We start from the raw sequence: 24,452 nt of genomic DNA on the forward strand, positions 1-24,452 counted from the left end.
CTATCTAGGAATGAACCGTCCACCATTTCATCTCACTATGATGGGAGCGGCAGTGAAAATTTCGTCCCCACGTATCAGGTGTTCCATTAATGTATGCGAACTGGACAGGGTAAGTGTTCTACCTTAGGTCTTGCGTGAGTTTCGGAATTGGGTAGTTCTCTGGGATGACAAGATATGTAACTTGAAACATCGTACTTGGACAGGAATGAAAGATCGGTGTAAAAAAAACTTGGCTGACTGTTGGTGCGAAGAGTAAGAAATATGGTTTTCATCAGGAAGGGAATGGGAGAAGTTGCCTATGGATCTCCAATATCATCGATCAAGTATTTAAAAATTAAAATCGAGGACAACTTTACAATGGATCAAGGATAAAAATTCTTCTTGATATGATCTATTATACTGAATGTTATTTTACACAATTATTTTACTGAAGAACTTTCGAAACATGTAGCTGTTGCAAATATGAAAATATAGCTCATGTATTTGTTAAGTATTTTAGTTTTAAAAAGTACTGCACAAAAAAGAATTATGTAGATATTTCAATTCACTGTTTTCTGTTTGCATTATTGCTGGCGTATATCATCATCCACCGAAATATGGATTATTAGGGAATGAAACAAATAGACAAATTGATCACAAATTTATTGGCAGTTCTAATTTCTGCCGTAAAAATACATGCTGAAAATATATCACTGTACATATTTTCAGGAACAATGGCTATGAGAACAAAAACATTGGCGACACGCACGAACCATACGTTGCGCTTATCAAAAACCGGTTATTTTTACACATGGATTATTAGCACTTTTACGGAATTGGTTGTTTTTGCTGTCATTATGTGTTTTATAAGTTCTTTGAGCGTGCTGCTTTGTCAGTTTGATATTCATTTCAAATATATGATCAGTTTTGTGTAGAATGATTGAGAGTAGCATTTCTTAACGGGATTGGTTGTTATGTAAGTTCAAAAACATTGCATTTGTGCATTTTCAGAAAAGGAGAAAATAATGAATGAGTAATGCATGAAATTTAAGAAGAAAATAATGGCTCATACAAATTTTGTAGGAGTTGCGGTGAAAACGATGTTGTCACGTATCAATTTAGCTACTCGAGGAATCAATTGTGAAACAGAATATGGGAGACATATGAATGATTTATCGAGACGTATTTTCACTGAGCCACAGCGAACAACCGAATCTAAAAATCTGAAAGTTGTAAGGGTTATGTCAGAAGAGCCGTTGGAGCAACAGTCGTTCAAAGCAGTTAGTTCGTTTGGTTGATGATTGCTTAGTACTTCTTGTCAAAGTGTTCCTTACATTTCAGTGAAGATCAGTATCGAACCTTTACCATTAGTTTTATATTTTTCGTTATGTTGCTCAATTGCATTCAGCCTATCTCAGTCGATAATGATTACTTTTTAAGAATAAGTGAGTATAAGCCACCAAGCCTTATTGCAGGTATTGATGCTGCAACTTTTTCCCCAATGTACTGTGCATAAATAGGATAAAATGGATACCCAGCACTGATTCTTATTTTAAAGAAAAACAGAGCTCTAAAAATTCTACAACTTATAGATGAAGTTGAATAAAAATAGGAGAAAAGGGAATCATGTAAATTTAGATTGATTATTATCCTAATCAACCAATGTTCCACTATTTGACAAAAATGTTGCGCTTCCATGGTCTTTGTTTTGATGAACACATTGTATGGAGAGAAGTGCAGGTAAATATTGCAATAATACTTTGTAAAGCTTTGAAATTGAACTAAATTGAATTTTAATTCTGCAAAACAGCAGCAGTGCTTTCGTTTTCTTCATCACAGAAGAAAACTTTTATTTTTGCTTTATATCAGATTTTATGATTTCTTCATCGTAATTCGATAATGCTTATCAAAGATTTGAGAAAGTAAGGTTTTTGTATATTTCAGAATCGATTGAAATCAGCACGAGGAAAAATGCTTTATCCACCAATTGGGCAAGGTAAAAGGGCTCAGCTCAGAGGCGAGAAGAAATAAATATAATGACAAGGGAAATTTTGTTTCAACGTCGTTTGATTCAAATACATTGTTCCAGTGAATATATTGTTCATGTAAAAAAAAATGAAGATTTATTTAAAATTTCAGGTCTCTTTCTAACCACGGTGTTAACATTTCTTTAGTTTTCTTTGATTTAATAATTATGCATACCGAAAAAATTTCGTTATCTTATTAATACATAACTGTAATAGTAGATGCTTTCTTTACTTGGTGATTTTGTCGTGTTACTTTATTGGTTTTATGACTTTATCAAAAAGAAGAAGGTTGGGCATTAGGAAATGAAAAGCGGCGGAATATCCTAGTAATCTTTTTTTTTTTTTTTTTTTTAAATCTGTTTAGAATTTAACGTTACTGAAGTGCTCGCTTGCATGGAGGAAAGGAATTAGTTTAGTCATTTAATTTGGAAGTCAGCATTTGTAATTTTTGGATAAATGGAAAGAATTTGTGCATAGGATGTTTAGCGGCTTGTTTGAACAAAAAATAACAAAAAGTAAGAAATTGTCAGGATAATTTAATCTACTTCCAAGTATCATTTTTTGGTAATGATATCAGAAATAAAATTGTTAATACTGTCATGTTATTCTGTTTTCAGTGTTATTGGAGACTGTTGTGCAGTATAGCCGACTGTATATCTTTCGTTGAAATAACGATGATCTTAACATCTTAATATTCCGAGTAAATTATTGTCCATCAACATGCAGTACTTGCATCCTAAAGCATGAAGCCTGATTACAAAATTTTATTCTAAGGTCAACAACCCGTTGACGTGTGACATATAACTCTAGTTACACATCCATAATTTATAGCTACGATATTACAAAAAAATAACTTCTTATAGATGAATGTTTATGATTCCTTCGGAGGTACAGTCTCAACAGGACAGCTATATCACGAGAAACAACAAATGCAACTCTGTTTAATGCATACGCTGAATACATTGCTGCAGAGAAATGAATTTAAAAAGATTGATTTGGATTGTATTGCGGAAAATTTACATAGGTCGCGCTGGTTCAATCGACACCGTTCATTGTTCGGTTTTGGTAATTATGACATCAATGTACTGATCGCGGCATTGGAAACACGAAATCTAATATTGAATTGGTTTGATTCGAGGCGTTCCACTGCTTGCTTGAATTTTTCGAAAATTTTCGGTTTCATATTCAATATCACATCACGTGGCTTTATACCGTTTTGGACAGGGCATCACTGGTTTACTGTACGGCAAATAGGTGTTGCTGGATTTTTCAATTTCGATTCAAAACTGAACGAACCAGCACCAATTAATGACTTCGTTGCATTTTCAGATTCGTTATTAGCAAAGGGAGCTCAGTTATTAGTTGTCGTTGAACCTCAAAATGCTAACAATTATTTGCTCGATAATGATTTTTCGGTTTAACTGCTGTGATTTATTATTCGCTTATAATTAGAAATGTATTGAATAGCCTAACATTACTACGATGAGAGAAGATACTTTCCATTGCCTTAGAATTCAGTGTACTGAAATTAAAAGTGAGACTTAATTCAATAGTTAACTCTGCGTTAAACAGTAACTATAGCGCTACCGAAATAAAAACTCGTAGTGTTCTTTTACTTTTTATGCCTTCTTTACAGGCTGTCTTAGATCCTTTCAAATCTCAGAGGATCGGGAAAATGATATTTAGAGATTTATACAATATCGAGCTTTCGAAGTTTTGATAATACAGTGGATTATTTATGTGATCAGCATTTTTTCAAGTTTTTGCTTGAAAGAAGTGGTATTTCTGTTAATTATTACATACGCGTACTTATGTTCTTGTAGACTATATTAATGTGGTTTTTCGTGTTTCACATGACTCATTATTTTTATTATTTGGTGTTGAATGTTTTGCGCAGTAAGTATTATTTGCAAGCAATTAAGCTAAATGGTTAAGAAGGAACAAAACACGGAAGCCATAAAGCTTTACAATTTTTTTAATGGTGCTTGAATTTCATTAAATCAAAGTTTTTCGAAAAGTGGTTGCTCTTTTGAGTATTGTTATTTTGAATTTAAAAAGGACTCTTTTTCTCAAACTTTTATTACACTACTGAGAAAACTCCAGAATACATAAAAATGGCAGTCAAGATTGTCGATGAGACCTGAAAGGTATTTATACTTTTTTTTTAGGAACTCAAAGGTTTCTAGTAAGTTAATGAAAAGGACATTGAAGTGAAAAATGACTGTGGTGATAATTAATGATAACTGATTGCAAATACATCAGGAAGACAGTTCTTTTTCTCATAATTCAAATGTTTCTATAAGTATATTGTTATGTAAGAAAGAGTTTTCTCAGTGAGAATTTGTCTTGCTTACGGTCACATTCGTTTATTATGCTTTTGCTAACAAAAAATTCAAATCTAAGCATATAAATGAATAAAGAAATTAAGGCAATATTTGTTTGATGAATTTCTAATGAAATGGACGTTGGTGAAGCGGTGGAAACATTCAGCGTTCATCCTCGAATAGTATTTTTACATTGCATGGAAGTTGCCATACGATTACCTGGCATTTTTCTATTCGAGCTTTGGTGGCGTAGTCGAGATATGCACTTTAGTACTGATTTATTCAAGCAGTCATTTTCATCATATTTGGAAATGGATCAAATTATTGAATTTATTCAAGTGGGGGATTTTGATCGAACTGGGGCACAGATACTGAGCTATACAGGTGACCATTAAATTCCAGATTTTAATTAATATGATTATTCTAGTGCTATTTTACTACCTTTGTATTATTATTATTAATTTATTTCAATCCTATATAGCAATTTGCTAGAATTCTTTTTTAGTTAGTTCGTTAAGAGCTACTAATTGGCATAAGTCTTCAAAAAATACACTTCTTTTACTAATGAAAATTTGTTGGTTCCAGTTGTGCTTATATCATTTATGTTTTTTCTTCTTCCTCTCTACAAACTTGTCCAAGTTTATTTCCACATACTTTCATTACTGCTGTTTTCTGTGGCACATTATCTCTCATCTCGATATGTTCAACTGGAGCAGAATGGTGATCCTGATTTGAAGTTGGATGATTTCACGAAATTAGAACGGCACGGATTTCATATTTTGGCCCAGATATGTTATTTTTATGTTCTACTAATCAAAAGGATGATACTTCCTTTCATTAATGCTTTCTATTATATAAGTTGATGTGCAATTGCTTAGAAAAAACTTGGTTATTAGATGCTTTTTAATTTTGAAAGATCAGTACTTTTCAGTTGGTGCTCTGTGTAATTCAAAGTTGTCTTCTAAGATTGGAAAATGATATTGCACGAGTTACGCTTGCAGTTTTTTTGATACCAATAATTGCTCGAATGTGTTCAGTGCCTATTGATCGCTTAATCATTGCTCATAATGTGGCTTGTTTTCTGGCAGTATTGGTAATTTGCATATATGTTTTAAACAAAGCTTCAGTTCTGCTACTGTCTATGCGTCATTTAGTGCGCTACCTTAAAGCTATCGTAATTCTGCAGGGTATTGGAGGAGGTGAGTGTTAATTCTGTACTTTGATATTTATAACTCTTTGATCCTGTCGTAATTACCTTTTGCTTAGATTTAAAATTTCGAATTTAAGATTTTGAGAATAATAAAGACATCATATTCCAATAGTGAATTCTGATTAATTAAGAAGATTAAAGATGAGGTTCAACTTTATGCAATATACATTTCTTCAAAGTCACTGCCGTCATTGGTACTTTGATATTTATAAATCTTTGGGTAGTCCATGTTTGTCGGTCATTATTGAAGAACGAGTAACATTGTTTTCTTTCTCTTCACTCGTCCTTATTTATGACAAAAACAAATGTAACTCCTGCATCTTTTTTGAATGTGAGATATTTTTTTGAGATTTTTTTCTAATTGAGCAGAAGCATTAAAAAGTTTGTTCACTGCTAACAACATAATTATATAAATTCATGAAGCCGTAAGGATTTGCAGGTGCTGCTATTTTGTGGTATCGTTTACGGCTCGCAGAAATATTAATCTCAGCATGGTTAATAATGTTTTTTGTTCGAGTATATATACATTTAACTGGAAAAGGAAGAGATTTTGGTGAAATTGGTGCAATATTCCTAGCATCAGTGGCAGAAAGCACAAACACTCCGCTGTCATTGTTAGCACTGGCATTGACTGTGAGCTGTTTTTGTAAGCAAATTTTGACTATTGCGGAGTGTACTGTTGGCGGACAACGAGGTCATAGACAGGTTCTGGCCAACGGCGGCTATACTGGAGCACTAACACTTACATTGCTTTGTGCACAAACAGGCGTTCTCGGGATGCGAACTGAGCAGAAAGCCTTCCTACTTGGGCTAGTTCTTTTCATTGGTGAACACTTTATTATGGCTTATTTCGGTTTTTCCACTAGCATGAGAAACATCGCCTTTACAGATCGCCTAAATCTGAGATGATTGTTATTTCGTTCCATATCTATCATTTCGGTACAAATGAGTTTAATAAACCGAGTTTGAAACAAAGTTCTATCAAAGTTGAAGCTTGATGTTAAAAAATTCCTGAAACTGAAAGTTTTCATGTAAAATTACTTTGCATTCAATAAATGACAGTGAAATTTTTTTTGGAAATCTTCGATGCCTTCAATATTACTGATTAAGCTTGACATGTTAAATATCAATTTTGTTCAGTTGTGTCTGCCTTGTTGCAATCGTTATACGAAATTCTTGAACCACAAATACTTGCGTTAGCTGCAAATAGATCGACGAACCGAGGTCAACATATGCGATCTGTTTTTCTGGCTATCATTGTACTTGTGGCATCCCTTTGTGCTTCCATTGCTGTTACTCGATTTCTACCCATTGACTTGTGGTTAGAATTTTCATTTAATATTTTCAGACTTGTGTGTTTTCTTACTTAACAGTCAGTTCCCTAATCAGGAATTGATTCTTTTTTCAGGTGTCTAATAATAGGTTCAAATTGTTTGCTGACGGCACTACATACGTTATCAGCTCTCATTGTGTATGCCATATATAGATTGGAGACAGAGTCTATGGATGCATGGGGACAAGCTGACTACGTCGTATTCCTATGCAAAACGATTACTTGTGGTGTTGAAGTATTACTTGCACTGAATGTTGTTTGCTTCGGTATTTTGACATCCTTAAAAGGTGGATTCACTTCACAGTAAAGTAATTCGATTTTTAGTAAGATAGGATGCAGCTGATTTTTAACTTCTATTAACCGTGCGTTTTGTAGACTCTATTGTTAAAATAGTATGTATTGTTCAAGATTGCGTATATTTTTATAAAAATCTTGGGTGTCGAACAAAACTATTTTGCAGGTCATTGGACATTAACAAGTCTGGCAGTTCTGGTGTTCTACATGTATTTTAGTGTTTGGAGGCGACTACAAGCTGGAATTGTTAGGGTGCAATCACGACGTGCAGCATATTCGAGCTTATCACGACTGCCTCGTGTATCCAAAGAAGCATTGCAACAACGACGCGATGCATGTGCTATATGTTTGTCTGATATACTGGAAGATGCACGCATAACACCTTGCAATCATTTTTTCCATAGTGAATGCTTAAAAAAATGGCTGTGTGTTAAACAGGTCCACGATTTATCTTTGATAAAGAAGATTGACATCGGAAGCAATATGCCAGTAAATACTTTTTAGATAACTAGTATTTTATTTTCTCTCTGGAAATTATAGCTTTTGGTTTTGAAGATACTTTATTGGTCTATGCTATCTATGCTTGAGAAGAATTTATTTTTCTGGAAGGACAAAATTTTATTTATTTTAGAAAATCTTCAATCATTAATTCATTCAGGTGTGCCCTTTGTGTTATTCAGACCTCTGTAAATGTAAGATTCCTGAAGCGCTTGAACAGCTGTTTTTGGAAGAACGTCACAATTTCAATGCACCAGAAGAAATAGAAGATGGTAATAGCGAGTCATTTGGTACTGAAAATCCTTCTGAAGATGAGTATTTTCCTTGGGATGTTTTGAGTGGTTCTGTATATACTATTAATTAATGTTAGCTAAAATATTTATTGTTTTATATACTACAATTCAAGAATGTTCACTGGTATTGTTTGATTTACCACAGAAATTGCTGACCATGGATATTTTCAATCCTTACATTCTTTCAAGATATTATACTGCGTTTATATTGTTTTCTTATTTACTTAAATTTATTTAACTGAGTGCTCTTCTCATATCTGATCAAATACATTGTATAAACTGAATTAAAAATTATACCTGTTATAAAATGTATATTCCGTCTTTGGTCCGTGTGGTTTATCTTTGGTTACAATTTGATATTGCTGTTTTTTTTTTTTTTATATATATATATATATATATATACTTCTTTTCTATTTTTTCTCTCCGTGTTTTATTAATTGTATTGAAATTCTATGTGGTTTTTGAATATAGAAGTTGTATACTGTAATAATTTTGTGTTTGTTTCGATTTTTTATTTTAATTTATGCCTTTTCCTTTTTTATATAAATTATTTTGTTTTACTGAATTTGCATAAAAGTAACAATCTTATGAAACTATTCTTCATAAAGTCAAAAGTCGACTACCGTTATTTCAAACTCTTATTTTTATTTGTGAAATATATTAAAGTTTCATTGACAAGCCCTAAAAATATATTTAAATCCAGTCGTTATTTTTTACTAGAGTAGCTTCAAGGAAATTAATGATTTAAAGACTGCTGGGTTTTAATTCTATGTTAGGAAATTTTCGGGTGATTTTGAATGTAGAGGTTTACGAAATTATTTGGAACATAGATTGGATTAAGATAGCTGTAGCCCAAAAGCTTCAAAATGCGGTGCAATATCAGAATACTACTTCTGGAAGCAAAAATAGTGGGTCAACGTGCATATCGTTCTATCTTTGGTGAGGAAAGAAAAATCAAACTTGCAAGGCACATACAGAATTTCCGGTAAGCATATTTCATTTTGAAAATTTTGCAACGCATTAATTTTGTAAAGGTTTTGAGTGGATTCAGTTTTATAGAGAGGTGTATCCAGACTTCCAGCCTTCCTCTATCCATGGCAGACGAAATTTGTTGCGGGAGGAACTGGAAAGAAAAGACATGTTAGAGCGTCGTTTGCGAATAGATATTCCTGAATTCTATGTTGGTACGTGAATTTTTTTCATTTTCGCATTTCTGTTCCGCAGAACAATTTCCTAACGTGTTTATCAAAATTGGTAGTTGCTAAAATCAGCCTTTAGACCATTTAAGTATTGAAGCGGATTATTGTAGAGTTTTTATTGTAGAATTTTTTTTTATAGTAAAAATACAAGAGAATGTGATCTCATTTTTTTTGAAGGTTCCATTGTTGCTGTTACTTATTCGGATAAAAAATTGATCGGATTGAGGAATCGATTTTTGGGCATATGCATTAATCGCAGATTGGAAGGTCTGAAGTCACAGTTTACACTGCGGAACGTCATCGAAGGAATAGGTTTCTTTTTTTTTTTTTGATTTGGGACCAATTTGATGTTTGGTTCTCTAATAAACTGTCCTAAAAACTTACAGGAGTGGAAGTTATGTATGAAATGTACACACCAACAATTACGAAAATAGAAGTAATCAAACTGGAAAAGCGTTTGGATGATGATTTAAGCTATTTAATTGATGCTTATCCCGAATATAGTACATTCGATATTCACATGGAACCTACGTCTCATGTTGTTGGTAAACCTATTCCCATAAATCCTTTAAAGGTTAATCTTCACTTTACTCCGATATGACAAATATTATATAGCACAATTTCGACCAATTTTAGAAACTCCGAGAACGATAAGGTTTCTGAAAAAAATATGAAATTACAAAATTATATTTTGCAATCTAAATCTAATTTTAGTACGAATAGTTGTTAAAAATTGAAGGTGCTTCTTGTTTTTACTTTTAATACTGTTTCTTTAATTGTCATATCCGAAGCAGACAGAAATGTTACTTATAATTCTGGTTTTTTTTTTTTCTTATAAAAACAGGGTTTACATTTTTTTTTCTGTTTATTAAGTTTTTTCAAAACTGGACTTTAGCGTTTTTAAAAACAAAACACATTTATTGCCTGCTAGTGGAGTAAGTATTCCATGTAGAAAAACTTCTGCACTTATTTACTCATTAGTGGATTTCGGTCATTATTTGTATACAGTTATTAACTCATTAATGGATTTTGGTCAATTATATCTTTTTTGGTTAAATTGCGTCCACCGCCGTGGACAAGGAGATGGGAACTTTTTGATTACAAAGGAATAGAAGATGTGTGGAGTGAGCAAACTCCATGGTATAAAAAAAAATTCAGAAGAACAAAAGTGAGTTTGCTGGCTTTTTTCTTGACTTGTAAGAAAATAATTTAAAATATTTGCAATTTTAATTGCATTATTGTGTGTATATTTATTTATATACTTTATATAAAAAACGAAAGTATAACAGACTTAAAGTTATGCTTAGTTTGTTAGTTCCGCTTTTTCCTCAAAAATACAGGTTTGTTAGAGCTGCAAAACCGAAATATGTCGTTTCTGGAAACAAAACGAACGCCATGTCTTTAGTTTATTGGAGAAATATTCTCTGTAGAAAGGGTTTTATTACAAATATAAGTCATTAAAATGTTTTTTTTAAGATCACTAACCTCCGCAAATATGATCTCATAGCCGATTATCGTCAAATAATGACTGACATTGATGAGGAACTGCTAATTGAGCAGGAAATGCTCGATTTTGAAATCCAGAGACAACAAACCGGTGCAACTAAGAGGAAAATACTGCGGTCTGCTGAACAACCATATATCCATGATTTATAAATTTCTGCTTCTACACCTAATATATATATTTGTTGTAATTGGTCTTAAAGTTTGGCATAAAACTGTTCTATAAATTTAACACTTAAAACAATTTCTCGAAATACTGTAAAAGCTATTGTTTCATATTGCTATCCTATCAAATCATTTGTTCAGTTTTCTTATGCCTCTATCGGTAATTCTCGCGCTTATCAGTTGCTTATTATCTCCCGACGACTTGAAGGGATGATTTATGATTAACCTTTCTCAGTTTAGGATCCTAAGAAAAGTTGATTTACTCAGGTTAATAAGAAATCGGTTCTATTTAGAATTGTCTATTAATTGTGATAAAAGAATATTTCTTTTTTTTGTCTTAAATTTCCTTCGGAATATCTTCCTTTTTCCCAAAAAAAAAAGTTGACATATGAAGTGCTCACGTTGCTTCGATATCGAAACGCTGAAAAATATTTCTCGGGAATTGCTAACTCTGCATTTAAGTTCAAGTTACCAGCGTTCCAATCGCTTAATAAATTGAGCATAGGAATTTCACAAGTCTTATAGATGAAATTTGTGTACAAGGATTTATTAGGTGTACGGATAAAGAAACCATTATGTACATTTCTGGACATATAGATGGATGTAGTACTAGTGACAATCTATTCAGTATCACATTATTACATCCCATTGAAAGTCGGGATCAGTTCGCAACTTCTGTCTCCTCAATAGCTCTATTTTATGGCTTAGCATATATACATATATAATAAACCTTAATTTCAAGTACGACTTAATGCCATCAATGTGTATATCATTTTTTTAATGCTGACTTTATGAAACGAGGATGAATGAGATTGTTTTCCTGCACAGATCAACCGGTTTGAAGCAATTGATGTATTGCGTGTGCTGATTGTACTTTTTTCTTGACAGGAAATTATGGTGTTAATAGTTATTGACATAGATTTGGATGCTTTTTCTATTTTCTTGTTCTTTTCTGGTGATTTAAAGCATTAAAAAACATCTACGATTATGATTTAAAAATTTTGCCATCGGCGAGTAGTTTAGTTTAACATACCCACTGATATTTCTATTTTATCGCAGATGTTCGTATGACAGGTGCAAAGGTACTCAAAAGACGGATTTACCAGTTGGTATTGAGTCAAGAATGTGCTGATGCAGTTAGCTATGTTTCGTTTGAGAAGATGCAACTTTTTCATGTTTCAGGCAGGGCTATAGAACTCTGAATTCTGATACTTCTTAGAGATTTTCCACGTCTTATTATCTTAACAAACTGTATCTATGAATGATGCTGGTCGCAAGACCGAGTCCTAGTGTTATTTTGCTTTTTACTTCAGATGAGAATAGGCATAAATGCTTGACGATTATAAAGTAGTAATGTTTTTTTTCAGTTGTAGTATTTCAGGGTGCAATAAAAATGTTTTTCATTACTCTGTATTATTCCACAAGTTATTCGTTCTTTGTGTTTTCGAAAATATGTTATCTCCAGTCCTAAAAACTGTGTTATTTCAACTTTTTATCTCTAAAAAGGCATTACTTCAAATTTTTTTTTATTCAAATTTTTGTCCCTGGAAGTGTTTTCATTCCTGAAAAGGTTGATGTCACCAGAAATTGATGTCATTCCTGAAAAGGTTGATGTCACCAGAAATCACCAGAAACATCAGAAATTTAAGAAATATCATTTTTTAACGGAAAGGATTTCTTTCCAGTGTATCTCGTTTCTACGGTTTGTATTACAGAAATGTGGGTCAATTGAAATATTTCATCACTGTATTATTGAACATCAATGTCAATTTCTTGACTACCTGAAGCCTTAGGTTAGTTTGTTATTGCCGCTGGATTTAGCATTAAATGGGAGATTTATTTAACGAATCTCTAATAGTAATTATGAACAGTTTCAGTAATGAATTCCAAACTTAAATTGGAAAACACCATTAATTGCCCATCCACGTGTAATACACTCCGCAAACCACGATATCGCACATACCCTGGAGAAAAAAGATTCTTTCTCCCACAATCCACACTTGCTGGGCTGCCCACAGAACCACTAAAATACTCAACGACAAGTTGGGAACAAGCATAACCTAGAACGTGGCTAAATCTTACGAATATATCTAACGATTAATGTAATTTCGTCAATTGATAAATTGAATAAAGTTTGTGTAGTGAATAAAAGCTAAGTGTGGTTTTGAAGTACTCGACGTCAAATGAGAAACAAGCAGAAGGATGTGTATTCATAAGATTTTAAGATGTTAAATTATGTATTTTAAGGAATTTCTGTAGGTAATTACCTTTTCACTCAATTGTTAACGAAAATCTGATGATAGTGATGAATCGCTGACGTCTGTAAAAGTTCAAGAAATCTTAGCAAGAACAGGAATTAAATAATAACGGCCTTCCGTTATTATTTTGTATTTATCTTCAGAGGCTAGCGTAGTGTGGTAAGTGAAAGTTTTACTTTACATACGCTAAACTTTGAAAAGCACTACTTTAAATATCTAATGATCGTTTCACTTTCATTTTTCAGAATTTTTTTTATCATATCAAGCTGTCCTTTTCAATTTTTTGTCAGATGATTTCTGATGGAGTTGGATTTGGAGATAGCACCTTCGGTGATCGATAGTGGTGGAGATTCGAAGTATACTGGACAGATACTTCAGAGAGCTCGTGAAATCATTGAGACCGATTCTCTGTTCTCAATACATACTTTTGTCTTACATCGACAATGCTATTTGAAATTCTCTTCTTGCACAGGCCTTGTTTTATTTGATGAATGGACAGTTAAAATTGTTTCAAGAGAAAGCAGTGATAAAGAGGTCAGTTTCTGAAAACATAAATTTTAAAAAGTTAAGTTTGTGTGAATCTTGTTAACTTATGGCAGTAAGCAAGTTTCACTGTTTGACGCTGTATGGTGTTGTCCTATTTCTGAACTATTCTTATGGCTCAAGAATTTATAAGAAAAAAAATTTTTTTTTGAAACTTTTGCTCACATTTCTAACTTTTTTTATGTCGTTCACGCTAAGTGCTGAATAATCTGTTTCAGAAAAATGCAATGCAGTCCTATTTGCATTTTTCGCAACTTAATTCCGGGATAATATGTATTAGAGAACAACTGTCAAATGATGCAGTTTGTAAATATAGGTCTGCTTCTTTTGTAATTCAGGCTATCCTTCTCAGTATTTTGTCGAAAAAGTATCTCAGCTCTTCGAAATGTATTTTACAGAAATACGGGTGTGCTTACTTTTCTTAAACGTGACCATTAAATTCAAAAAAAAAAAATTCTTTTTAAAATTCTTCTAGGGAATATAAATTACAAATAGCATTGAAAACCTCATAAGTAGATATCTTTTAACTAATTCCGATCTAGTTATCATTACAACCATGCTCTATAATTTTTTTTTCAGGATTTTTGTGAATGGTGTCTATTCAGATATTCAGCTAAGAAATTTTGAAACTCATGAATTTTCTCTTGGACGACTTAATCTTTCTCCTAGTGTTTACATAACAGTCAAATGGAGAAAACATAGTGCTTTTCCACTTCCGCATTTGTCATATTCTGAATCTCCTGGGTAATAATTAACATCGCTCTTAGCTTTTTATAATTACTACCACTTCTACAATGTCATGTCATATATCAGATATCAAGTCAGTTCTTTCAGGTCATTTTTTGATGATTGGCTATTTTCACCGACGTTGTTTGAGGGACAGTTTACTTCATCGTCACCGAGAATTTCATTTTTTTACATACCATTTGAGTATGAGCAAAACAGTGAGGAGGAAAGGATAGAATCTGAAGATATTCATGCTTGCAAGTCACCTCATTTAAATTTTGTCGATTTTTCGCTTTCTGAAAAAATATAAAAGATTTGAATTAACTGAAAATAAAAAAATGGAAAAGTATCCTGATTTTTGGTAATGACTTTTTTTGATAGAATTCATGGATTGCATATATCATATATCTAGCACATATCTATCGTTAATGAATTCTTGCTGTGATTTTTTGGTTAGGTTATTCATGATTTGTTTATAGTTGCAGATGAGATGTTGTTGGAAAATGATCAGACTGTTAAGTTACTCGTTGTTCAGAGTCTACTACCAACATCAGAACGCTCAACAGAGACTGAATTTACAATTCAAGCAGTTCCACCATCGCCTACCTCGCGTCGAGAAACCCTGCCACGTCGAAGTCTTATTGCGTCAGCATTTCGTTTCATGTCAACAGCATCCAAATCCTTCTCAAAAACAACAGGTCTGCCTCTACATTCTAGTCCTGCACCATTCAACCGCAGCGCAACGAAATTTGTTGCGAATGAATCAGTAAAAAGTACCAGAAATAGAGAAAGGAAGACAGCTGAAGAACAAACAAGAGCTCATATATTGCCGAAGTTAGTAGTTTATCATTTCACTATTTTAGATATCATATCATGGTTTTTGTAAATGTCAGTTCACTCTTAGTAAGGTTTTTCATTTTTTATAACTAGTTTTTGAACATTTTTATTAACACTATATCGTCGTTAATGTACCAGAAACTATATCTTCAACACCGTCATCTACTATGACGGATATGGAGTATAATAAAAATATGATAATAAATTTCGAAATAATGCTTTAAAAGTTTCGGCTGTTACAGTATGCCGATGGATGACAATGACAATAATCTAAATTGCTATGGAACTGGATGTATTAAAAGAAACACGTCTTCAAGCAGTGGTTTGTTGTGCAACTTTGAGGAAAGTGCACTGAATGGCCGTCTAGAGCCGATCATATCTTTGGACGGTTTCCATCTGCAAATTGGTAAATTAAAAGTTATGTCCCGTTAAAATTATCCTTTTCATAAAATTCGGCTGTAATTTTTAATCCCACTCTTCTTTAAATTTGAATTATGTTGACAACAGCAATAAAATCACTTAGCGAATGAAATCAAAAAATTTTGTAGCAGCAAGTGATGAAACTTGTTTTCCCCATCTTACATTGCCGGTTACAACTTTCTTTTTCAACATGTCTGAAGATGAAGCGCCTTTACCCTACATGGTTTGTTGATTAATTTTATCCCGAAACTATGTCTTATATATTGTTTTATCGTAACTGATTTAAATTCCGGTACTATTGGAGAATTTCTAAATAGTTGAATTTTTTTTTTTGTGCAAGTTTGAAACTGCTTACTTTTCTAATTTGTAATTTTAATCATTTTCAGGGTTTTTGTTCATTGGAAAACATGCGCAAGGGTTACAGAATTCCTAGGAAGGGCATTTTGCAGGCGGTAATTATTTATATGGATTCTCTTATTCCGAACAGTCGTTGAGAATCATTACAGCGGCATTTTTTGAGAAAAGCAATTTGTACTAGAGCTGCTTGAAATCTTCTAAAATAGCTAATAATAAGCTCGTCATGGAGCACAGAATTTCGTATAGGAATAATCGCAAAAAATCTCATTTTTCGACTTCGGTAGTGCATACCGTCATAGGAGCACATCACCCAATAGAGAAAAAAATTGTAGGATCGCCAGTTCACTCGCAGTATTTGATGGAATGGAAAAAGTCGGTAGTTTTATGAAGCATTTTTTGTTATTAAATATTGGAGATAGAATTGGTGCTAATTTTCCATTTTGCATCCTTGATTTAAGAATTGATATGCATTTGCATGTCACATACTGAAATCATTTTGTTTTAGGTGTTGTTCAACCCACAGGGTACTGTGGTGCAAATGTTTGTAGTCAAGTTTGACGTTAGTGACATGCCGCCTTCTTCACAAACCTTTTTACGACAACGTATATTTTTCATGCCAGTGGGATGTACATACGATTGTGTGCTGCGCTCTTGGCTTAAATATCTAATTCATTTAAGGTTATTAATTTGAATTTTCGTATTTTAAATTTATTTTGAACCTATTTTTTAGTCCTGATAATAACGTCTGTCTTCTAAAAAAAATAATGTCTTCTACTTCTCTCGATACCTGCTCTATCCTAACCAGTCTTGTGCTTTAAAGAAAGCGTATTTCGAACACGTCTCCCTCTGGTTTTTCTATAATGAAAATAATGAGCCGTGTCCTTGAGTTGTTCTGCCTACATTCATTCTCAATGAATCATTCCAATTTTTTATAGTCGCGGAATAATTTAGAAATTTTAATTTCCTATGTCAAGGAAGAACTTAAATGTATATAACTTATTTTAGCTTGGCAACAGATCGTCGAGGTAGACTGTATATTCATACCGATATTAAAATGTTATTTTCGCAGAAAAATGAACTGGAAACGTTAAATTTTGAATTGGGGAAAGATATGATCAAATACCAACTCCAATCTTTCACGGAAATGCCTCGAAATCCAAAATATTCACCCCGTAAATGATTCGGTATGCATTTGATGAGGTTCGGCAACAATAAATATTTCTGTAAAGTTTTTTTTTTTTTTTTTAAAGTGGTAATTTAAGGTGATGTATTTGGACTTTCTGTTTTAATTTTTATTTGCTGCTAGTTCTCTTCCTTCTTGTGTTATTTCTAGCTTAATGTTATTGAAAAACGTGCCATAAATTTAAGTTTAATTTTCGGATTTACATAGTTTTTGGATTCTTTGCTGGGTCTCCCATATTAATCTTTATTTTTCTATATCCTTTTGTGCCATATCTTGTCCCTTATAATTAGTTTAAATCTGCTTTATTCATTGTACAGCTTTACTTCAAAGGTTGTTACTCAACTTTAAAATTGAAGTATCATTTAGTTTAAAGATGAAACAACTACGTTGTTGGATTTGTTATTTATACATTTAGGATCAAAATTGCTTAGAATAGCAATCAGTTCAGCTCATCAAGAAAGAACTTTTTGGACATGTAGGAATTTTTAAAACGAAGAAGGGCCTATGGTTTTACTCATCCCGAACCGATATACAATGATTAACTGGTTATTTTGGGGCAATGTAATTCCTGCTAAATTTAAATATAGCCACTGCTTAGTTCTAATATCATTATTCATCGAAAAAATTTCGCGGATCATATATAAAATTTTTATTGTGAATTGGAAAAATAATGAACCATTTGAGGGAAGAATTATTATGACTTCAAGAATTAAGGAAAAATTGAAATGAAATCGTTCGAAGACGAGCTGCAATAGAATGTTTGTTTAATCACTCTTCTGTTTTCGATATTCTGTACTAATACATTGATTAAGTTCCTCTTTTGCTCATTACTAGTGGATTTTCATAACTGTTAATTATGTATAATGGTGCTCAGCAGAAGAAGCGTTCAGTTTGAACGTGGTTACGAAGTGATTCCTGTATCGAAGAACTGTTGCTGGAATGAATGGAATGGCCAATCCTACGCAGATACTGTGAATGGTTGGAACATATGGCAATAAAGTGCAAGAGTGTAATGAGACGGTCGGTTTGCACAGTGACGGATATCTCGGTATCGTAATAGTTTAGGTCATGCGAGATCTCGAATTTGAGTGTTTTTTCGGATTGGTGGTTTTTATGAATTAATAACTCGTTAATTCTGAATTATGCTAGTAAAGTGGGGAAGTATTGAGTGATACTAAGGCAGTCGTTTAACAATACTTTGAGAAGGAATTCATTCGTTTATTGACGAATAGTGTATCTTTTTTATAGAAAATACGTCCTTGTATTCCAAGCACTCTCTCCGTGGGGTTACTTAATATCTGAAGTTTCTAACACCTTATATTTCTTTCTTTCTTCTCCTCCCCTCACTTTTGTATTTATAATGTGAGGTGTTATTTTATGGAACCTTTAGTTTAAGCTTATATTGCGCGTCAACAAAATGACCGACTTATTGAGTAGATGTGCTTCACTTTAGATGAATTGTTTTGCTCAGTTAATATATTCGAAGCAAAAAAACATTTAGTGTTTTCAAATGTTTGTATTATGCCTGCATCGTTTAGTTTGTACATATACCTTTTGTTATTGCATGACTTTTGTATATATTATCATAGCTTTGTGAACTCTTAGTGGTACTTTTCCCTCTATTCATCCTTTTCATTTGGGTTTATTTTTGTTGGTTATTTTTCGTTGTTGATAAATGCTTAATGAATATGCTTAGTGTTTCCCCTATTCATAGTTCAGCTTAAGGACTGCTGTTACAGTAATGTGAAACATATTCGATATCGGCACGAGTATTCATATCTCTCTGACAGCATCTGCATTATTCAGTCCAGCATAACGTAGACTTTTGAATGATCAACCCAGTAACGTTGTTGTGAAGCTAGAGGGATGACAGCTCTCATGTTTTTTTTTTTTTTTTTCAAAGCTTATTTTACTGAAAAACAGACATAGAAGAAATGATCCTTCACCGTAAAGGAAGAATTCTTCGATTTCTATATGATCAGTTGAGTTGACCAACTGATACATTGCTTTTATCCACAATATCTTATGTCATCAATGGTGACACGCAACATGTACACTCATAATAACCGATGATAGAGCTTAGCATAAATGGCTGCAGCATCTGTTATATAATCACAGTGTTAAAATTTGAACAGGATTAACATCGAAATTTTAAAAGCTCTGCTGCGCAGAATGGCGAAAATCTCAACTGTCGGTAAGGACCGTTGTGAGTTCGTCAGTAAAGAGCAAATTGCTGACAGTGAAAAGAGTAATGGTAGCGATATTGAAGATGATGATGGCTGGGAGAGAATGTATAGCGATGATTATGATGGTAGGTTTACGTCATCAGTTGAGTTATTTTGGTGTATTATGCTTTATTTCTTAGGCGAAATAAGAAATTAACTTTAACATATTGGTTTGCTATTGAAAACATCTATAGATTAATTCCATATCCGCGCAAGACACTTGCAAAGCGAGTTAGGAAAATGAAGATGTTTGCACAGTCGCAGAATTTGGAAGTAGGAGATGGTGCGTTTAATTAGCTTGAGTGGTTGTTGCAGTTTTCTTTAAAGAAATGGATATAAAGACATTTTATCAACTTGCACTCAAGTTTTTGATGCTTCACTGTTTCATTAAATGTTGCTCTTTTTAGATCTTATTGCGAAGTTCGGCAGTAATAGTAAGGTATGACTTCGGATTTTATCCTTTCTTGGGAAGACGTGCAAATTGTTTGCAATAAACATGCAATTTATTTTTTTTAGCTAATTATGAATTCGCTGAATGCTGTGTCGAAAGTAGCTACGAGTGAGTTTTCATCTTGTTTCGATGTATTTCTTGTTACTTAGATGGCATATTATTGAGGGCCTTTGTAATCAGTTACGTAGCAAGTTGTTTATGATTTATGTTCATTAATTTAGTCTCATAAAATTTATCTGGGTAAATTTATTATGATACAGGTGTTTAAGGTTATCAAAAATCACGTTTAAATTGTAGCTTGGGACTGCGAAGTTATTCCAATAAACTGGTACTCTCCATCTCATTTTTTTGCTGTATTTTTCGCAATAAATTTGAAAATTTTGACAGTAGTTCTTGAAGAACTGCTGTCAAAATTTAACACTCATTGCAGATCGAACTTGTCTGGGTGAGTTCTGGGACCAAAAGTTAATTGAAAAATTTTCCTCTATCAATACCGTATATAAGGATCGTGCTGACCGAGCAACTGCTGAACAGGCAATTGAATTTCTTTCATGTTATTAGAGGAGAACAAAGTGTTATTTTACATATCTACTGTTGTATTTCTTATTCGACAGTATAGTTCACTACATTAAGAAGAGTTCCAAAATGAGCTTTTTCTTTTAGGATGAAACCCTTTGGAATGGTTTGGGAGCAAAATATGTAGTCGAAACAGAAGTATATTGAACACTAGACATCTGTGTTTAGTTTTAGTTGATTTCATTCGTTGACTTTTCTTTCTCTTCAAGGTTATGGATAAACGTACTCTGCTTGTATTAAGACGACTTTTGCAACGAGATATTTTCGATGAAATCGAAGGATGCATTAGTACTGGTAAGGAGGCGAATGTTTATCATGCTGTAACAAGAGATGGTAAAAGTCTGGCTGTGAAGGTATATAAAACAAGCATACTCATTTTTCGAGATCGCGACAGATACGTTAATGGTGAATTCAGGTTAGTTAGTTTAACTTGGTTTTTTCGCAGCATATTTTCATATGAATTACACCTGTACTTATAAAATCATTAATAAGTCTTCAAAGAAGCCACCATTTTTCCGACTCTCTGCATCCCTGTTTTTATCATTGATTGTACTTTAAATTATTTGCAAGACTTCAATTAAAATAAAGTATGACGAGATAAATATAAGATATATTTCCATACAGATATCGACATGGTTACTGCAAGCATAATCCAAGGAAAATGATCACAGTGTGGGCAGAAAAAGAAATGAGGAATCTGTCTCGAATGTATTCTGCTGGACTTCCAGTCCCAAAACCTGTGGTAGTTAAACAGAATGTTTTGGTTATGGATTTTATTGGTGCCGATGGTTGGCCAGCCACACTTCTAAAGGTTCTTGTCTAGATTCAGTATTTTTTCTCTTATTGCATGAAAAGCTTCGTTTTATTATTTTTTCCTTTTTTGAAGTACCAAACTTCTTTTTTGATTAAGGGATTATTTTAATGAATTCAGGATGCTGAACTGTCACATAAATTCGCCGATGCATTTTATATCGAACTAGTGGGCTATATGCGAAAAATGTACAGAGATTGTCGACTAGTACATGCCGATTTATCCGAATACAATATTATGGTTAAAGAGGGGAAGTTGTACATAATTGATGTATCGCAATCAGTAGAGCATGACCATCCACGTTCGCTGGAATTTCTTCGTTCAGACTGCTCAAATATCACAAAATTCTTCAGAAGTAAAGGCGTAAGTCTTTTGTTGAAGACTTGCTCCTCTTTTAGGAATTGCTGAATTTGGTAAATTTGAACTTAATGCAGTGTTAGTTGTAGGTTTCTGTACTTTCAACCAGAGATCTTTTTCTTTTGGTGGCTGATCCATCTATTAAAACAGAAAGTGAATTACAAGAGTCAATGAATAAAAGGTAGTTTTCCTTTATTTCATTTTGACATTTTCACTCTTTAACCCGCTGCTGGTTAAGGTCATTGTTGTCGTCGTTTCTTTTACAGACATGTGCAATATGTTTCATATTACTGAATTCTATTATATTATTTTTTAAATTCTCTGTTCATATTACACTTTTTACTGAAGACAGTGAACTGCAGCTGAATTTCTTTTATACAGATATTGGTTCTTACAGATGATAATGTCTTACCTTTAGCTTTTTATCTTAGAGGTGGAAAGCTAAAAATAATCTTAGTTGGATTTGATGTTTTGGAATTTTTTTTCTCACTTTCTCACAAAAGTCATTATATTATTTTTGCAGGACTTTTGAAATAGAAGCCGATGATACCTTGTTTATGAATGCCTTTATTGCTCAAAAGTTAGAACAAGTACTCTACTTTGAACGTGATCAACAAATTGAAAAAGCTGGTGGAGAAATTCCAAATCCATTTCAGATGATGATCTCACAAGTAAAAAGCAGTGGAGATAAAAGTATAAATGAGGTAAATATCATTTTAAGTCACTTTTGTATTTTGATGATGTTTTCTTATTTTTTCTGATGGTAAGCATCTATTCTTGAAATGATATATGGGATAGTTATATATATTGTGGTTTTATATATGCGCGGCACTTTCAATTTGTACAATAGTTTTAGCTGATTTTATAGGTTTTCTACATCATTGCTAGAGATAGCATTCATTCATCCTTTGGATATATTTTAGTTCAATTCGTATTTTTCTCTAGAAAAATGAGTTTAAAAATGAATTAAAAGACCAAAGAGAATCAACTCGATATCATGACTCAGCAGGATCGTCCTCTTCGGAAGAGAAAGAACAAAAAGATCGCAAAGTAGCAGTCTATATACGCAATCGAGATGAATCCCCGAATACAAAAAAGGTTTGCGATGAAAAATCTATACACAGTCGTAATTAGTACTTATTTTTTTTAAAGGACCCGGCACACTAACATAAATTTTAGGAATGTGACTTAAAAATTTTGCAAGGTTTGGACCCTTCTTTTTAGACAGTCCATTACTGACAAACTTTTCCCAGAACAATATATATATATAAATTTATTTAAGAAAATCATGTATATTCTTTTCTTTTTTTTCTTTAAAAATGGTGAAATCGTCTGAGTAAGATAAAGTATCCTCGCTGTTAAATTAAATAAGTGAACGCAAACGTTGAATACGTTTGCGTTCACTTATTTAAATTCAAATCTATATATTGTTTTATGTATCCTCTAAAAATTGTATATTCCACCAATCATATGTCTTATCAAAATAAACATTTTTTCCAGTAATATTTGCTAGTATAAGTAATAGAGTAGAACGGGAGCATTTTTTTGCTCCATTACCTGTTTTGGTCTTATCCAACTTTTTATCGAGATTTTCTACTGGTAATCTCTTTACCACATTGTTAGATTTTGTGGAATAAATAATATAGCGTTACTTCTAACTGTGACTTAAATTGATGAATTATTCGAAGTGAACGTATACCGTCGGACTTTTCCTGCTATAGTCTTTGGTTATTGCTGAAATGCTTATTTGCAATTTATATTGGGTATTGATGGCACATTACGCAAAATATCTTTGCTTTGTACATTTCCAGGAATTGGAAATAGGAAGTATTCATAAGTATTCGAATACGTATTTTAAAACCAATCCTTTAAAGTAAGTATTTGAATATCAAACCAGAGAATGCATGTGTGTTTCGACATTTGCTATTTTCAGGAACGGAAACGACTAGTAAAGGAAGAAAAGCGCGCGAATCGTTTAACCAAAATACCGAAACATATTAAGAAGCGCCATAATAAAGCCAATAAATGTCGGTAATAGTGTAGCCAACCAACAAAATGTAGTGGATTTTGTAGTGGTTTCATTCTTTTCTCCAATCAGAATTACTGACGATTTCGTATCGAGAAATACAGAATATAAATCCTTCCCATGATCTTGTAAATTTGAAATATTATTGTTATAATATATTATTTAACAATCTTGTTGCTATTGCCAGTATTAAAACAGTATAACCTTGATGAATAAACCGTCAGTAATTCTGACTAGAATGAAATCATCACAAAATCCACTACACACTTCAATTGTTGTTTTTGTTCTTTATAGCTCTCTCATTGTCTTCTATTCATAACTTTTGCGTCCTGTCGCCCTTTTTTAAGATGTTGTGTCACTCAAAATTTTTAGGAAGTTATCGGAGACGAAAGTGAGATTTGTGATTATTTTTTTGTTTTACAATAATATATTATAACAATAATATTCCAAACTTTACAATTTTACAATATCATTTCCACTTCATGGATATCACATATGTCTGTTGTGATATGCTTTCGTAAATAGAAAGAATAAATGAATTACACTATTAAAAAGAAGTTAATTGGGTCTGGAATCTAAAAGGGTATAATAGTAATGACAAGGCTGTGGCAGAGGTTATCACTTAGACGAAATACTTGCATTAAGTCTTATGAAGTTGATGCCGAAAAGTCGAAGTTGCAGGGTGGACGTTGGGGAGGTAACCGCCCTCGGATTCTGTATCCTTTGCAAGGACAGATTGTTTGAATCATTGGTACATATTTAGTCATGCAAATAGTGTGACCTTGTTTTTCCATTTTATGAACATTAACATCGATTCAATTGGTGTAAGGTGAAACGAATTCATCTTCGGAACAATA

General features: G+C 32.8%; 7 protein-coding genes across 9 annotated transcripts; 6 read left to right on the forward strand and 1 right to left on the reverse strand.

Annotated features, from left to right (window-relative positions):
• Positions 1-93: 93 nt before the first annotated feature.
• On the forward strand, positions 94-2,010 carry Bma-mrps-33 (Uncharacterized protein; the record flags this gene model as incomplete). The annotated part of the gene is made up of 5 exons (XM_001901286.2): positions 94-109; positions 709-777; positions 1,063-1,259; positions 1,618-1,719; positions 1,924-2,010. The coding sequence occupies 5 exons, from the start codon at positions 94-96 to the stop codon at positions 2,008-2,010; spliced, it is 471 nt and encodes a 156-aa protein (XP_001901321.2).
• A 676-nt stretch (positions 2,011-2,686) lies between these two features.
• Bm1639 (Uncharacterized protein) lies at positions 2,687-2,969 on the reverse strand (the record flags this gene model as incomplete). The annotated part of the gene is made up of 2 exons (XM_043080508.1): positions 2,687-2,742; positions 2,861-2,969. 2 exons carry the CDS (start codon positions 2,967-2,969, stop codon positions 2,687-2,689), a joined length of 165 nt encoding a protein of 54 aa, XP_042936442.1.
• On the forward strand, positions 2,870-3,427 carry Bma-josd-1 (Uncharacterized protein; the record flags this gene model as incomplete). Its single annotated transcript, XM_001901287.1, has 1 exon — positions 2,870-3,427. One exon carries the CDS (start codon positions 2,870-2,872, stop codon positions 3,425-3,427), a length of 558 nt encoding a protein of 185 aa, XP_001901322.1.
• A 1,037-nt stretch (positions 3,428-4,464) lies between these two features.
• Bm7327 (Uncharacterized protein) lies at positions 4,465-8,029 on the forward strand (the record flags this gene model as incomplete). The annotated part of the gene is made up of 8 exons (XM_043080509.1): positions 4,465-4,714; positions 4,916-5,066; positions 5,297-5,529; positions 5,980-6,366; positions 6,681-6,861; positions 6,949-7,160; positions 7,334-7,605; positions 7,826-8,029. The coding sequence occupies 8 exons, from the start codon at positions 4,465-4,467 to the stop codon at positions 8,027-8,029; spliced, it is 1,890 nt and encodes a 629-aa protein (XP_042936443.1).
• A 795-nt stretch (positions 8,030-8,824) lies between these two features.
• Positions 8,825-10,813, forward strand: Bma-mrpl-19 (Uncharacterized protein; the record flags this gene model as incomplete). The annotated part of the gene is made up of 6 exons (XM_043080510.1): positions 8,825-8,943; positions 9,018-9,142; positions 9,335-9,469; positions 9,544-9,702; positions 10,264-10,325; positions 10,634-10,813. The coding sequence occupies 6 exons, from the start codon at positions 8,825-8,827 to the stop codon at positions 10,811-10,813; spliced, it is 780 nt and encodes a 259-aa protein (XP_042936444.1).
• A 2,570-nt stretch (positions 10,814-13,383) lies between these two features.
• On the forward strand, positions 13,384-17,146 carry Bm12918 (Uncharacterized protein; the record flags this gene model as incomplete). 2 transcript variants are annotated; one of them, XM_043080511.1, is made up of 10 exons in its annotated part: positions 13,384-13,617; positions 13,845-13,942; positions 14,206-14,370; positions 14,461-14,609; positions 14,832-15,186; positions 15,432-15,595; positions 15,738-15,832; positions 15,996-16,061; positions 16,472-16,644; positions 16,972-17,146. In XM_043080511.1, the coding sequence occupies 10 exons, from the start codon at positions 13,384-13,386 to the stop codon at positions 17,144-17,146; spliced, it is 1,674 nt and encodes a 557-aa protein (XP_042936445.1). The 2 variants fall into 2 exon arrangements, with proteins under 2 accessions (XP_042936445.1, XP_001901325.2); XM_001901290.2 differs by having other exon boundaries at positions 14,838-15,186.
• Positions 17,147-19,015: 1,869 nt separating this feature from the next.
• On the forward strand, positions 19,016-23,604 carry Bma-riok-1 (Uncharacterized protein; the record flags this gene model as incomplete). 2 transcript variants are annotated; one of them, XM_001901294.2, is made up of 11 exons in its annotated part: positions 19,322-19,460; positions 19,782-19,813; positions 19,891-19,933; positions 20,256-20,359; positions 20,611-20,816; positions 21,026-21,212; positions 21,333-21,575; positions 21,659-21,750; positions 22,093-22,273; positions 22,515-22,667; positions 23,503-23,604. In XM_001901294.2, the coding sequence occupies 11 exons, from the start codon at positions 19,322-19,324 to the stop codon at positions 23,602-23,604; spliced, it is 1,482 nt and encodes a 493-aa protein (XP_001901329.2). The 2 variants fall into 2 exon arrangements, with proteins under 2 accessions (XP_042936446.1, XP_001901329.2); XM_043080512.1 differs by lacking the exons at positions 19,891-19,933; positions 20,256-20,359; positions 20,611-20,816; ... (4 more) ...; positions 22,515-22,667; positions 23,503-23,604 and adding an exon at positions 19,016-19,029 and having other exon boundaries at positions 19,285-19,460; positions 19,782-19,819.
• Between the last annotated feature and the right edge of the window lie 848 nt (positions 23,605-24,452).

This window comes from Brugia malayi, assembly GCF_000002995.4.
Source record: "Brugia malayi strain FR3 genome assembly, contig: Bm_v4_Chr3_scaffold_001, whole genome shotgun sequence".
Taxonomy (NCBI): Eukaryota; Metazoa; Nematoda; class Chromadorea; order Rhabditida; family Onchocercidae; genus Brugia; species Brugia malayi.